The sequence below is a fragment of the Solea senegalensis genome, linkage group LG16 (genome assembly GCF_019176455.1).
Source record: "Solea senegalensis isolate Sse05_10M linkage group LG16, IFAPA_SoseM_1, whole genome shotgun sequence".
In the NCBI taxonomy this organism is placed as follows: Eukaryota; Metazoa; Chordata; class Actinopteri; order Pleuronectiformes; family Soleidae; genus Solea; species Solea senegalensis.
In genome coordinates, this window is record NC_058036.1 from 2,489,876 (window position 1) to 2,505,296 (window position 15,421).

At 41.9% G+C, this 15,421-nt stretch overlaps 1 protein-coding gene across 3 annotated transcripts in view; it reads left to right on the top strand.

Annotated features, from left to right (window-relative positions):
* Positions 1-15,421, top strand: part of atrn (attractin) — a 129,467-nt gene that overhangs the window by 104,842 nt on the left and 9,204 nt on the right. For all 3 annotated transcript variants that reach the window (XR_006361987.1, XM_044047519.1, XM_044047520.1), the window contains exon 27: positions 8,858-8,965. Coding sequence is in view for 2 of the 3 variants with exons in the window: in XM_044047519.1 (XP_043903454.1) it covers positions 8,858-8,965 (108 nt within the window). In the remaining variant the exon portion in view is untranslated. The remainder of the gene's footprint in view (positions 1-8,857; positions 8,966-15,421) is intronic.

Consider the following 15,421-nt stretch of genomic DNA (forward strand, 5'->3'; position numbering starts at 1 on the left):
GTGTGACGTCGCCTGACTAAGAATAAAGATCTTATCTTCACGGCCCTGCTTTGAACACACCGTACGTCAGCGTATGTGTATCTTAAAAATGTGTTGTTGTAATCTCGCCAACGTCAATAAACGGATAATGCCGAGTTCACAATAATGAGCGCCTTTGCTGTACGTTATCTCTTCCGACTGTTACTTTTATTGTCATTATCACCTCACGCTCTGAGGGACACATTTTTAAAATATTCATTAAGACATAGAGGTGAAGTGGATGTTTAGTTCAAACTACGATGTGAGTTCTCGCCGCTTGAATTCTCGGCTTTTGTTTTCACTTCTTTGTCCCATCCCATCTCGATAGCTCGCTCTTCCTCCCCTGATGGAGTATTGATCAGTCCCGTCTGTGTTAGAGGGAGGGGAGGTCAGGAGGGGAGGTGAGAGATGGCGGCGGGGACAGACTGCAGGAGGCCGGTGATGAGGAAAAGGCCGGAGAATGTTGGGAGGGCAGAAAAGAAGAAAGAGAGACAAAAAGATGTGTGGACGAGAGGGAGGTGGGGATCAAAGCCTTCTCCGTTGTCAGTATTCACAGCGTGAGTCCTCTGCCCCCCACCCCGTTTCACTGCCGCAGAGATGGGAGGATGAAGCAGAAGAGAAGCAGCGAGCAGCTAATGTCGTTTCACAGACATAGATTCCCCCTCTCGTTCTCTCTCTCTCTCTCTGCACTTTCCTCCCTCGCTCCCTCGTTCCCTCACTCCTCACTCCTCCTCAGTGACGCTGAAGGATGATGGAGAGCTCTCCCAAGCAACAGCCACAGCATTTTTAAACAGAAGCATCAATAAATAAACTGTACCATGTAGTCCTGTGTGTGTGTGTGTGTGTGTGTGTGTGTGAGAGAGAGAGAGATGGAGAACCTGTACTTAATACCTCCTTAGGACCAGGAGTCCTCATGGAGACCGTAACCTGGTCCTAGATGAGGCAGAACCTCATCTCTGAAGACTGTCCATGAGTGGACGTCAATGCAGTGTCCTAAAAAGAGCAGCTATCCAAACCTGTGTGTGTTTTCTTGTCTGTGTATCTTTGTCGGGACCCAAAACACATGTAAACCATAGAGAAGACCAAAGAGGACATTTTGTCTGCGGGTTAAGACCTGGTTTTAGGGTTAGAATCAGCTGTGATGGTTAAGGTAAGGGGCTGTGTCCATTAGTGTCCTCAGTAACACAACTGTGTGTGTACTTGTTTTTAATGCCTCTTTAGGACCTTTTTCCTGTCACAAACACTGACCTTGGCAGGACCAGTAGTCCTCTTGGAGACCAAAACGTGGTCCTAATGTGCCTGAGCCTCATTCCTGAGTAACTGGCTAAGATTTGTATTGCGGTTGGGTTAAGTTTAAGGTTAGTTATTAACTGTTTATGGTTAAGGTTAGAGCTGATGCTTTGTCCAAATGACTAGAAGTCAATGTCTTGTCTTGTGTGTCTCATTTTAGAGGAACTGATTTGAATTGTTGTTAGGTTAAGGTCAAGTATTAATTGGTTAAGGTTAAGGTTAGGGATGTGGCTTTTGTTTAGTTTGTCCAGATGAAAATGTCATTCAATGCAGTGTCTTGAAAAGAATAGCTGTGCAAACCCGTGTGTGTATCTGGTATTCCTTATGTTGTGGGGACCTATATCTGTTTACAGAGTTATGGGGACACAAATCATACATTTTAAGGCGAAGACATGTTTTAAAGTTAGGGTCAGTGTTAGGATTAGACCAGTGGTAATTATGGTTAAGGTTAGAGCGACTGTCCAGGAAATTAGTGTAAGTCAATGTGATGTCCTCTGAAATCGTGGAAACCAGTGTGTGTGTGTGTGTGTCCAGGCATCCAGCTCTCCATCCTCTGTTCCCAGGAGCAAACTCTTTGAAAGCTTTAGTCTCTTTTTCTGCTCCCATTTCTCCTTCCTCTCTTCTGTGTTTGGCATCACTCATCCGTCTCAGTCATCCTCTCTTATTCCTCTTCTGTCTCATTTTCTTTCTTTTTTTTCTCTCTCTTCTGAGTTCTTCTTCTGTCCTTTTTCTCTCCACCATTCCACCTCCTCCTCCTCCTCCTCCTCCTTTCCTCTCCCTCCACCGCGTGAGCTCTGCTGACGCACTCAATCTCTGTGGCACACCGCAGCTCACTTTGAGAATGCTCAAAGACAAGTCTCTCATCACGGCGACGGTGTGTGTGTGTGTGTGTGTGAGAGAGTGAGCGGATGAATGAAAGCATTTATGAATCGTCATGTTTTTGCTCCATCTGCTATAATCAGCACGGCAAACAATGGATCAAAAGACGTGTGTTACATGAAATAAAGAACCCGCAGACAGCCAACACCTCGCTGTCTTTCCTTGAACATCTTTCATCTTCTGACTTTTCTCTTTCTGCTCGCAGCTTCACACCGTCGCGTCGTGTAGTGGAAGCTTTTCTCTTTTGTTCGCGTAACATTTACTCACTTAAGGCTGCAGTTTATGCACAACGGGGAAAAAGTAGCTGAAGGTAAACGGGAAGTGAAGGTACAACGAGAAGAAGCGCAGCAGGAAACCCATAAAATGCAAACTTGATCTTCAAAGGGCATCCACAGATATTTCACATGTAATTCCCAAACTTTAAAAAAAACTGAGTGAATTCTTCATTAGAATGATCTTGCATTTCTTTTTTTATTCAACAAATTGTCCAAAATTCACCAATAATCAATTTTAAACTGACATAAAACTAAGAAAAAGTAATAGCAAGCCTTCACGTGTGCAAAGCTGATGCTGATACAATTTTAATTCACGTGTACGTACATTTTATTTTGCTTAACAGTAAAATAACGGCTCGAATCAAAAGCTGCTGTAGATTTTTGTCAATATTATCAGCAGTTAAAAACATAACAACAACATAAGGTTAAACAGAGCCATTTTAAAATGTAATTGTTACACAACCAGTGTCTTTACATGGGATTACAATTCATTTAACTTTATCTTCAGGCACAATTACTGTGTCTGTGTGTGTGTGTTTGAGATAATTAATTTGCAATCTTGAAAACATACTAATGCTCATTTACTGCTACGTGACACAAACACACACTTGTTTTATATCTTAGTGAGGACCGACCCCTTACCCTAACCGTAACCGTCACAACTAAGTGAATAAAAATAACCTAAAACCAGGTCTTAACCCTGAAAAAGCCCTTTAAAAATGTGAGGATGAGACGAAATGTCCTCACAAAGATGGGTTTTTACGTTTTTTTAGGACCTCACAAAGATGTAAATACAAGTATGCACACACACACCATGCAAAAAAACCAACTGTCATTTTAATAAGTAGGCGACTTGCACTGTAGCTCCTGCAGCTCCTGGTTATCTTCAGAGTGTTTACTCCACAGCAGCTTCCTACTCACTGTAATGAGATTTGCACAAATGGTTTTCTTCTTCAGTCAGACTCCCTTCCAGCCCGGATTATCCTCCGTTTACCTGATGGTGGCAGTGTTGAGGCGAGAGGAAACTCTAAGTCTGACTAGCAACTCAAAAAAAAACAAGACATGGTTTTAGCGAAAACTTTCAAAAAATAGGATTCATGTTTCAGTTTAATTTCCATTTCAAGGGAATGTCATATATTTACATTCTGCAGGCGTTTAAACAGCCTGAGTTTGCACATAAAAATTATTATTATTATTATAACAAAGTTTATAAAAACATAAACAGTCATATCACCACCTCAGTGAAAGAAAACAGTGATGATCTGATTTGTAGCTGCTGCTCAGTGAATGCTGTGTATAATGTTATTCCCTTAATTAGGTCCATAAAGGCTTTAAAAATCAATATCTTTATATTAACAATGAATTACAAAGCAAAGCATTCAGAATGTAAGGCTTTTAATTAGAGCTGAAACGATGAATCGATTATTAATCGATTACTAAATGAATCGACAACTATTTTGATAATCGAATAATCGGTTTGAAGCTCTTTTCATGATATTTTCTTCATTTCTTTGCTCTGCATAACAAAGAAATCAATACAAGTTAATCATTTTGGTTTGTGGACAAAACAAGACATTTGAGAAAATCATCATTTCCAAGTTTGACGAACACCGATCCACATTTTTTAAGGTTTTCTGATATTCTGAACACCAAATGATTCATCGATTCATCGAGAAAACAATTGACGGATTAATCGATTATGAAAATAATCGTTAGTTGCAGCTCTACTTTTAAGGTGAAGATGCAGCAGCGGGAAAGTGCAAAGGTTAGTCTGTTGTGCCAGGCCTATATGTGGCGCTGTAACGCTGCTTTATTCAAACGAATATACAATCACGATGATAACGCCAGAGCTGTTTAAAAGCAAACTTTTTAACCAGTTTTCTAAACAGAAAATAGCGTTTCTGGGTTTCCAAAATGCTGTTTCCATTAATAAACTTTGCTTTTGCGTCCAGTAGACGGCTCCTACCTTATGTGTTGAATATCTGACGTTAAACGCAGTGTTACTGTACTTGTCCAGACTTTTATTCTGGAAACGTAATAAATTGGAGCCGCGTGGTGGAGGAAACAGCAGCAACAGTGGTCATGTGATTTTCTAAACATCCCACTTTAGTGGCTGTGTCTGTTTCTGTTGCTCTCATTCTCATTTACCTTCACTGTTGGAAACACTCCTGTTCACTTAAAGTGCAATTTATTCTTCAATATGTTTTCTGGGGATGAATAAAGAGAATTTGTGAGCAGGATTCGTCCCGACACACATCACACACTGTAGTTAAACTCTTTGATCCTTCACACTGCACGATTTCCAATCATGACTCACCAAAAAAACTGACTTTGCTCATTTGTGTTTTTGTCGCGTCGACTGCAAAGAGTTCAGTGTTTTCAACAAATTAGATGCGGCGCGTCTCTTTTGTTTGTGTAAATGGTAATGATTTGCCATTTTCTTTGGACTCATTCATACTTAATGGCTGTTATCGGTCTGTTATTATTATTATTATTATTATGATTCACTCTTTGTATTTATCGCCTGTAGTGCTTTTCATGAGAGATTTGGTTCATAATTTCTTTCAGGGTTTTTTCGTTTCTTTCCCTGAGCTACTAATCGTCTTATTCCCTTTAATCACTGGCCCTATTAGGCTTGTTTGTGTTTTATTACCTTGTGAAACTTGTAAAAGAACTGTTTTGCTTAGTTACTTTTCATTGACAAGAGAACGAATGCCTGAGAGGTGGGAATATGACGTCATCGTTTTCCTAAAGTAAAAGTATTCTCTGGCAAAAGGGATACTTGAATAAAAGTGCAAGTATGTCACCAAAACAATTTCTTTGGTAGAAGTTTAAGTCATTTTTTTTTTTTAAGTAAAAGTCTTAAAGTATATGACATTTACTGTACTTAGGTATCAAAAGTCAGACCATATTCCGAACTCTTCTTTTTCTGATTTTATTTGCTAGTAACGAGTAACAAAGACAGAGGAAATGTAGTGGAGTAAAAACAAAAGTTGCTAGAAATATAAATAACATAGTAAAAGTACAGATTTGTGAATTTTGTACTTAAGTACAGTAACAAAGTATTTGTACACAACATTGTTTGCTGTCTACGCGGGAAGGCGAGGCCGCTGTTTTCAAGAAATACAGTTTATGGTCCTTTAAAAAGGTTGAGAAAAATATTCACCTAACCCTGTTTCTGTGTCGACGGTCCTTCAGTTGGAGCTGCGTGGTGAAGGGAACAGCAGCAACGGGAGCAGTCACTCAAGCTCACTTTCTAAACAGGTTTTATTTGCCATTTTTGTCGCACCAACTTTTCTATTTCCCTCAAGTGTGAAGAACTTTTATGCGATATTTCATAGCGTTTTTGTTTTTGTTTTCTTTGTGTCTTTTCTGATTTTTTCTTTTATGCAAATTTCTGCCAAAACATCAGCGCTCAACTTGCAGTGTCAGGAAGTTGACGTCTTGTGACCGCGGTAAACACGCTCTGATTTGAAGGCAGCTTTTTGTTTCCCCATGTCATTTGTGTTCCTTTTGAAACTGCGAGCCCCGTCTTTGTTTGTTTTACATCTTTTTTTGTGCCTAATAAAACATTAGCGAGTATAAACAGGCTGGTGAGTGTGATGTGAACACATTTTTCTTTCTCTCCTTCAAACGCCGTGACTTGGAGCTTTTATGGAGGTCACATCTCATGCTGTTTTTGTGCTGTTAAACAAATATGATATAGGATATGCTGTTTTCCCTCATGCCCTGAATTTATGATAAGCTAAGTGCTTTTGGGGCTGTCGCTTCATATTTCACAGACGGGGACATGAGAGAGCGTATTGATCCTCGCGCTCATTCCTCAGCAGGCACATTCCCTTAAAAGTTAAATATTTCCTTTTAAAAGTAAAGCGACTGGAGTGAAATAAGGGATTTAAGCTCGCTGTAGCTCAGCGGTTGGCGCAGAGAGAGAGAGAGAGAAAGAGAGAGAGAGAGGAGTGCGGGGAGATGTAGAAACAGGAACACACATTCTCAGACACATGCAGGAACTTTAATGAGTCGACTCGCTCCACAGAGAGGATCGCAAACATTAAATGTAGGCATTTTTCCTCTCTTGGCGGGCTTCGCTGTAGACACACTCTCTAACCCTCAGTTATTAGCAGGCGTCGCATGTGGAAAATAAAAAACAAAACAAAAAAAACCTTAACATGTCAATAATCGCCGTCAACGGCCGTCTCAGAGGACAACTGACGCGCGGCATGTTAATTACAGGCTGCGTTGATCTCATGACCCCGCCCACGGGAACATGTGTCGACGCGGAAATGTCACGTTTGATTCCCGCTGTGGTCTTTGAGTTGAACTTCAGCGCTGCTCTTTACCTCAGAGTAACGAGACGGGGGCCAGTGAGTCGTGTCAAACTTGTTTTCATCATCACACACACACACACACAGTCCCTGAGGACATTACATTGACTTTCATTCATCCCCTGGAGACTTAACCATAACTAGTACCTTAAAAGTCCCCAGTATGTGACTGTGGTCCCGACAACATCAATAATACCTTCTCACACGGTGGTGCAGTGGCTAGCATTGTTAACCTCCCAGCAAAAAGGTCGCCAGTGTCTTTCTTTTGGACACTCTGAATCAGAGGTCTCAAACCCGCGGCCCTCCAGTCCACTTCATGTGGCCCACCCCTTTAGGTATGTTCTTGTTATTGTCAACACAGACACTTTTATTTTGAAATTCTGTGAAATATCTATCATTGCGATATCGCGATGGAATTTCGTGATATAATTTTAAGCTGATATCGTCCACCCTCCGACTGAATAGACAAAAAATCATTGTTTACCAACATATTTCACAGTGTTTTCTTCTGTGATGGTTTAATTTGTCTAATCACTGTCAGTGTTGTTGCTGACAGCCCTTGTTCTTCGTTTATTTATTTTGCACACATAAAAGCAACAAAAATAACAGGGAAATCTAATTTAAATCAAAGTACGAGTGATCAAACTTGCACAGAATCAACATCTTCATACGCCAGAGCATTTCTTTGTTTTCTTTGGACATAGTGGAGGTTGAAGATTCCTGGCCTGTCTCGTTGGATGATTATGATCTTTATTATGATGATGTAAATTAGAGAGTGCTAAATCTGAAATAACAAAACAAATCGACTTGAAAACCAATATTTATATTAAAACGTGTTGGAAAAAGTACATTTAGAGAAAAGTGGTGGACTGAGCAACAGATCTAAACTCCTTTTGCTCCTCCGCCGCCTCCTCCTCGCTCTCATAATCACCTCCATACTTCTCTCCCTTTGGCCAAGGTCCACGTTATAAATCAGAGCACAATGAGCCTGTGCTTCCTGTTTGCAGCCGTGGAAACTGTTCACTCAGGTGCACTTGTTCCCCGGCCACTTGTTCTTCCTCCTCTCCATTAAATGGTCATTTAAAGCTCATTTGAGAGAAAATTGTGAATTGTCTTTAACACTTTGAGCAACTTCGCATGGGAGTTTTCTACCAAAGGCAAACGACGTCGGGTTTTCACATCCGTTATCTGTACTCGTTATTCTTTAAAGGGGTTTTTTTTTGGAGCCAATTTGGTTTATCACAGGGTCAACACACAGTCTTAGATTTACTGTTTTCGCAGTGCAATAAGGAGCATACAGTATAATCCAGGAAGTACAGGAAACATGTATGCGTCAGGTAGAGGTGGGCGATAATATCTATCATTTGGGAAAGTATTATAATTTGTGTTTTAACGATGTGAAAATTGACAGTATGACAGTATTGTGCAAGGAAGTTTGAATTAATTGAACGGATTACGAGTCATTACAAATTAGTTAAAACTTATCCTAATAGTTCTGTACACTATAATAATAGTATTGTTTATATTAATGTTGTGTAAAACACAAAATACTCTTTTTTTTGTACAATCCTGGGCAAAACTTGACGTTAATCATTTCATTTGTTTAAATTTTGAATATTTACTTGAACGCTTAAGGTTAAAAGACAATAAATAAGAGTTAATATTGTGTCCATTGACTTCATTTGTAAGCGACAATTAATGAGTTATACCTCAGACAATTAAAATCGCATATTGGCTAAATATCAATATCTCCCCCAGGGCCGGCCCAAGCCTTTATGGGGCCCGAAGCTGAATTTGATTTGGGCCCCAAACTCTCAATCAAACTGTATAGAAAGTCGTTTTAGAGCATTAAAACCCAGTGATGCACATCAACACAGTTCAATTTGTCTTATTTTATAATTAAATTAGAGGTTATTCCTGCAAAACATGTGTCAGACGTGAACTGGTCCTTAAAAATCCACTTGTAGCAGGCAGTCGATTGGACAAGAGGCAGAGGACAGTCTGTTTATCCGTCAATGACCTTCCCGCTCCTCATCATCTTTTCTTTTTTTCTTTCTCCCGCCCCCCCAGCAACTGCTGAGAGAGATGCAGCAGATGGCGAGCCGGCCCTTCGCCACCATCAACGTCGCCTTGGAGACGGACGAGGAGCCACCTGACCTTATAGGAGGAAATGTGAAGGTGAGTGCCAACCTTTTGTCTCACGGCAATCACGGCTCAGAAATCTGCGTGTGTGTGTGTGGAGACTCAAGAGAGGTGTGGAGCGTCATCGGCTTCTGCCTCGAGGTCACGCGCGTGTCAGTGAAGGTTCTCCAGGTTCTCCAGGTTCTCCAGGACAACACTAATTTTCCATCAGTGATAGTACCTGGTACTAAAAATGTGACTTAGACAGACTGCCGGCCACTGATTGGTCCGAGAGTGTCGTCGCGGGAAGAGTCATGAGCGCGACGTCCGACGCGAGAATCAAAGCGAACAAAGTTGAACTGTTGAATAAAGTTAAAAAAGACGAAAAATGTGCGTTAATCTCCAACATTTAGCAAAGGAAAGGTCTAAAATCTCAATATTTAACAGAGGAGTCTGGTGTATTTAGCGACTGTGTCAGACGGAGTCTGTGCAGGAAGTACTGAACAATTCTAATGAGTCATCTACAGTAGTAAATGTAAGTAAGTCACGAGTTTGTGTGTTTTATGTTGCGTAGAAAACCACCGACCCGCCCACACTGAGGAGGTACTATGAATTAGAGCTGCATCTAACGATTATTTTCATAATCAATCGATGAATCGAGTAATCATTTGGTCAATAAAATGTCAGAAAACGTTTGATCGGTGTGTGTCAAACCTGGAAATGATGACGTTCTCGAACATCTTGTTTCTGGAGCAAAGAAACCCAGGAAATATTCACATTTAAGAAGCTGAAACAATCGCAAGTCTTGTTTTAATGATGACAAAAAGCTTCAAGCACTCATCGAGTAATTGTTTCAGCTCTACTGTGAAGTCATGGAAAGCGGCGTGACTGATACCAAACCAAGTGGAGCCGTGCCGCACCGCGCCAGAACTGTATCGTGATAAAGAGCCAATAGTCTTAAACCTTCATTAAACCATGGACACAGTGGAAGACGATAGTTTAAAAGTCTGAATAAAGTTTGCTCCACGATAGAAATCCAACTGTATAAATCCATGTGGAAGACCAGACCAGACCAGACTAAACTAGACTAGTCAATATGTGAAGAATTGGTCACTGAAAACAAAACTGAACCATCGAGAGACAAACTGGTCTCAGCCTGAAAACTACTGACATTTTCAAAACATTATTGATAATTATTGATTGATTCTACGAAACATTCCCGGAGGTTGAAGACCGGCGCCGTCGCCCGTCACACTGCTGCCAGGTCACGTGGTCCAAACATCGGCACCGAGCAGGGTTCAAGAACATGTTCCTGCTCAGATTGTCGGGGTCGTCGGGCCAGAGTCGGTGCAGTCCACTTTGGAAGTTCGCCGCAGGTCTAATGAGGGTCAACACAGTGTGTGTGTGTGTGTGTGTGTGTGTGTGTGAAGGCCGGATGATGCTGAGTAATGGCACGTTCTACCAGTTCCAGCCTGTTATTACAGGCAGGCGGTGAATTCTAATGGGAATGGATTCAGTTAACCCCGGAGTTAAATCAATGCAGACCGGAGTGAGGATATGTAGATGAAGGAGATACTCAGAAAATAATCAGGACTGCGATGCTTTACTGTCGTTCTTTAAAAGGCAAACGATGTAAACGGCCGCTGGCGTGAAAACAAAGAGCGCCGACGTCGTGATTTATCGTCCAACAAATTGTCCTGCGTTTGGCGCCGCGGACCCTCACTGAAGGTTACGTGGTCTGAAAAGGTTCCAGTGTCAGAGTGGACCTTTTGAGTCACCTCCGTAAGCGAGCGGACCCAAGCCGGTCTCTTACGCGTGCATCTGTTACCACGGTTACCACTGGTTGTCCCTCCTTTAGTAAATGGACGTCATTACGCACTTGTTGTAGATCGGACGACTCGGGGTGACGGAACCATCCATCCATGAGGGTCCCAGGCGGGCTGTGCCAAGCTCAGCTAACATAGGGGGGAAAGGAGGGGTCAACAATGAGACAGTCTGACCCGTTCACCCGTCCATCAGGTCACCACCGGCTCGTGGTCACACATCCAAACCCCTTAGTTTTAGTTTCCGGCCTTGATGCCAGAAGACTTTATTAGTGATTCAGGATTTAATTCCACTGTGTCTCAGTCCTGGAATGTTTTACGTGTTTTAAAACAACTGGAAGAGTTGGAAAAGTTCTGACTTTTCTGGCTACAACTTGAACGCACCGCGAGCACAGAGTGTGTGTGTGTGTGTGTGTGTGTGTTGAGTATTCAGCAGAGGTCAGAGCTGCAGCAGGTAAACCTGTGACTCGGCCCTCGGTGATGAATGACCCCTGAATGCAGATGCAGTGCAGAGTTATAGGGCCGCTTCAGGACGGCGGCTCGAGGGCCCCGACTCTCTGACAGGGACCATGCATCTCCAGGGGCTCGACTCCCGAGCCCAAGGTTACTGCTCCCGACAAGGGCCCCGGGCCCCCGGGGAACACGAGCCGCTAATCAAATCACTCCTCTGTCCTTTCGCTCTCGTCCTTTTCTTGCTCGCTCTCTGCTTTCCGTTGGTTCTTTCTGTTTCTCGTTAACTCTACCTTCCCGTCCACTTTGTCCCCTCCTTTGTCTTGTTTTCTTTCCACTTCATTTATTTCTTTTCAACTTATCTCTGATCTTTACTTGGTTTTTCCCACGTTTGCTCTCTTTTTCATTTGCGGCTTATTCTATTTTTTTTATATACTTCTCCCTCCAGTGTCCTTATTCCTCTCTTTTTGTCCTTGTTTTTTGTCCTAATTTTTGTCTTTTTTTTCCTTCCCTCACCTGTTTTTGCTCATTCCTTCTCTCATCCACTCTTCTCTTCCCTCGTTTTACTCTTTTTCTTTTAAATGATTGGCTGTCCATCGCTCTGCCTCGTCGTCTCCAAGTCTCTGATTTGACTTCTCCTGTCGTCCGCGTTTTCTTTTCATCTTTACTCATTTATCTTCTAATTTTCCCGTTTTCTTTTCCCTCCCGTGTCCTCATTCCTCTCCTTTTGTCCTATCCCTTTTCATTTTTTTCTTCCCCATTTTTGCTCATTCATCTTCTCGTTCCTCTTATTTACTTTGCCTCTGTTCTCTCGTCGCAGTCTTTTCCATTTTCTTTTTTTTCCCCTTTTTCTTATTTTCTTTTCAGTTCTTTGCAATTCATCTTCCCGTTTTTTGGTCTTTTCAGCTTTTTATCATTTTTTTTGGTTTCCTCCTCGTCCGCTCTCACTCATCATTTCGCTCCCTACTTCTTTTCCTTCCCTTCTCCTCCTTCTTCCCTTCTGTCTCATTTACGTTTCTATATTCCTGTCTTTCCACCATGTCTGGATTCTTTTGTTGCACCTTGTGGTGTTTTGTCTTCTCCTCTCTGAATCTACTGTATTTGTTTATCTCCCGTCTCGTCCTCGCTTCAACTCCTCGTCTTCTCCCTCTTTTACCGATTCTATCAACCCTCTGGAGATTTCCGTCGCTCTTATCTGCCCGTGTTTTTGCACATGTGTACGTGCCGTCTACGTCTACTTGATTTCCTCCTCCACCTCCTCCTCCTCCTCCATCTTTACCTTTTCTTCTCCCACCTCTATTCTTCTCCCCCTCCATTCATCCCGGGCCTGATCTCCTCCTCTGCACCAGGGCAGGAGCAGCCCAGGAGCAGAGATCCAATTTAGATCTTCTGTAGCCTTCAGCGGTTCACACCGTCGACGCACACTGTCCGCTATCTCCTCCGCTTTCAGATTGAGCGACTCCGCGCGGGTTCTCCCCGCTTGTTTCCCTGCTGTTTTATCAGGACACTACAGTGGGTTGTATTAAGGGTTTACGGGGGGGCCGCACATCATTAAAGTTGTTTATAGCCACAGTGGGATGTCCAAACCTGCTCCACCGATGCGATATATACATATATATGTGTATTCACTCAGCTTCTCCCAAATGGCCTCACGGGCTGATGATTACCTTTGTGACGCCTAAAGCTCTGTTTTTATTTATAGAGTCTGTGGGTCGAGAGAAAAGTGGGTCATGTGATGTATGGGGAAAATGAAGGGGGACAAGTTGTGGTGCGCCACTATTCCCCTTCCTTCCTTTCCTTATACGTGCGTGGCCACGTAGAACTCCGCGTTTGCCGCGGTCGCAGGGAGGGGAGAGTGTCTTGGGTGTGTTTGTGTCGCAGTTACCTGGAAATTAGAGCGTCCGAGAGTGTTTCCTGAAAAGAACTTGAAGAACTACGTTGAATAATGTTCATTTAAAGGCGAAAACAAGGCAGAAAGTACATGAAAAGTGAAAAAGTGACACGTATTTCGGGACGTAACCAAAGACAGACTCCTGAACACTGAAGTACTTCTTGAATTTAAAATAATAATTAAACTTCTACATCCAATATGTGAAGCAGTATGGTCAAGTTTGGCGTGGCTTTAAATAAAGAAGGAAACGATTCAGTCAAACTGAAAGAAGCACAAAAATGGTATAGAAAGAGGCGACAAAAACTCAAACAAATGTTCTTTTAAATATGTGCAAAATCTGGTGTTTACAACTTTTAGTTTTTCCTTCATTTTAAATTGTTAATACCCTATTTCAACATGCAGTACATTGTAAAAAACTGCCAGATATTGAAAGTTATTCTGGGATTATTGGGCAAAAGCAAATTTTCTGACGCTGTTATGGTTAAAATAAGCACATTTTGAGGCTCAGGAGTCACCGGACACGGATGTTATTGCAAAGTAACATCAATATTCATGCGAAATAAAAGAAGCGTACAAGAAATGCATCGTATTCTCTCTGATGACTAAAGATCCAGCCTCAATACTAAAGGTTTAAGGTTATAAAAAAGTTATTTTTACTGCTAAAATTGTAATGTTCAGCCTACAGTCAGCACTCATGGGAAGCAGATTAATGAAAAACAAAAGTTCAGCTACTGTAGGTGGAATTCATCAGAAAACCAACATTTACTTAAAGCTGTTTTGTTTTGGTTTTCTTTATCTTTTATTCTTTTTGTGATAGTTTAAATAAGGCATTTTCTTATTAGAGGCATTGTGTGTGTGTGTGTGTGTGTGTGTGTGTGTGCGCAGCGTTCCTACGTGCCGGGCTAATTACTTGAGGTAATTTAACAAAACCTTTCGCCGCTCTGCCTGGACAGTTTAGATAACTCTCTGGAGGAGGTTTGGTTAAGTTGAGGGGAGAGGAAGTCGTTGACGCATCTGCTGAGGAATGTTATTGACATGCAGCGTCTGAAGAAGACGACCACGGAAAGAGAGAGACTCTGCCTTTAGGGAAACATCTAGCACACACACACACACACACACATCACATGCTCAGAGAGTTTAAAGGGAAGGATAATTGAATTTTTTTAAGGTGTTTTGTTTTTTGTTTTCCCCCCTTTTAATTACTGCTCAGTCCAAAATAAAGTGGACATGTGTGTCGACTGAGATAAATTATGTAGGATTTTTAATTTTAAAGTGATGTGCAAGGAAATCCAAAAAGTTCTCCTCCTCAGCAAAGTACGGCCATGGCGGAACAATTTAGAATGAATATCTAATTGGGATTTTTGTTTTGACGGAAAGTGCGATATGATTCAGGAATATCAGAAGGAATGTTAATTCTTACGTAGTTCTTCTCATTTTCATTACTTTTTTCTTGTGTCGTGCAAAAAGGACAAGTGGACACAAATCTCACATGAATAGTTTTTAATTAAAGGCAAACCTTTACAAATTAAAGTGCTGACAAAACAAAGTGTTCAAACACATAATCAATCAGTCAACATGGGTCAACAGTCACAAATGCTTTCACCTGTTGTCATCTGTCCTCATTCACCTGTCCTCATCATTCACCTGTCCTCAACATTCACCTTTCCTCATCTGTCCTTCTCATTCACTTGTCCTCATCTGTCCTTCTCATTCACCTGCCTTCCTCATTCACTTGTCCTCATCTGTCCTTCTCATTCACCTGTCCTCAACATCCACCTGTCCCCATTCACCCGTCCTCATCTGTCCTTCCTCTACATTCAGTTCTTCATCACTCTGTCCTCACCCGCTTCACTAATTCACCCGTCTCACACCCGTCCTCATCATTCACCTGTCTTTCTCATTCACTTGTCCTCATCTGTCTTCATCATTCACCTGTCCTCACCCATTCACTCCGTCCCTCCATTCACTTGTCCTCAACATTCACCTGTCATCTGTCGTTCTCATTCACGCGTCTTCCTCATTCACGCGTCTTCCTCATTCACTTGTCCTCACCTGTCTCTCATCATTCACCCTGTCCTCATCATTCACTCCATCAAATATTCACCTGTCCTCCCTCATTCACCTGTCAGTCATCGTCCCTCAACATACACCTGTCCTCAACATACACCTGTCCTCATCTGTCCTTCTCATTCACCTGTCCTCATCATTCACCTGTCCTCACCTGTCCACATCATTCACTGCCAAAGTTTCCAGTACGTGATTTCTATTTTCTTATTTTTTCAGGCCAACATTTTGTTTTGCTCACTAATGGATGTGATTTAAAATGTAGTAAAGTAGAGTATTTAAAAC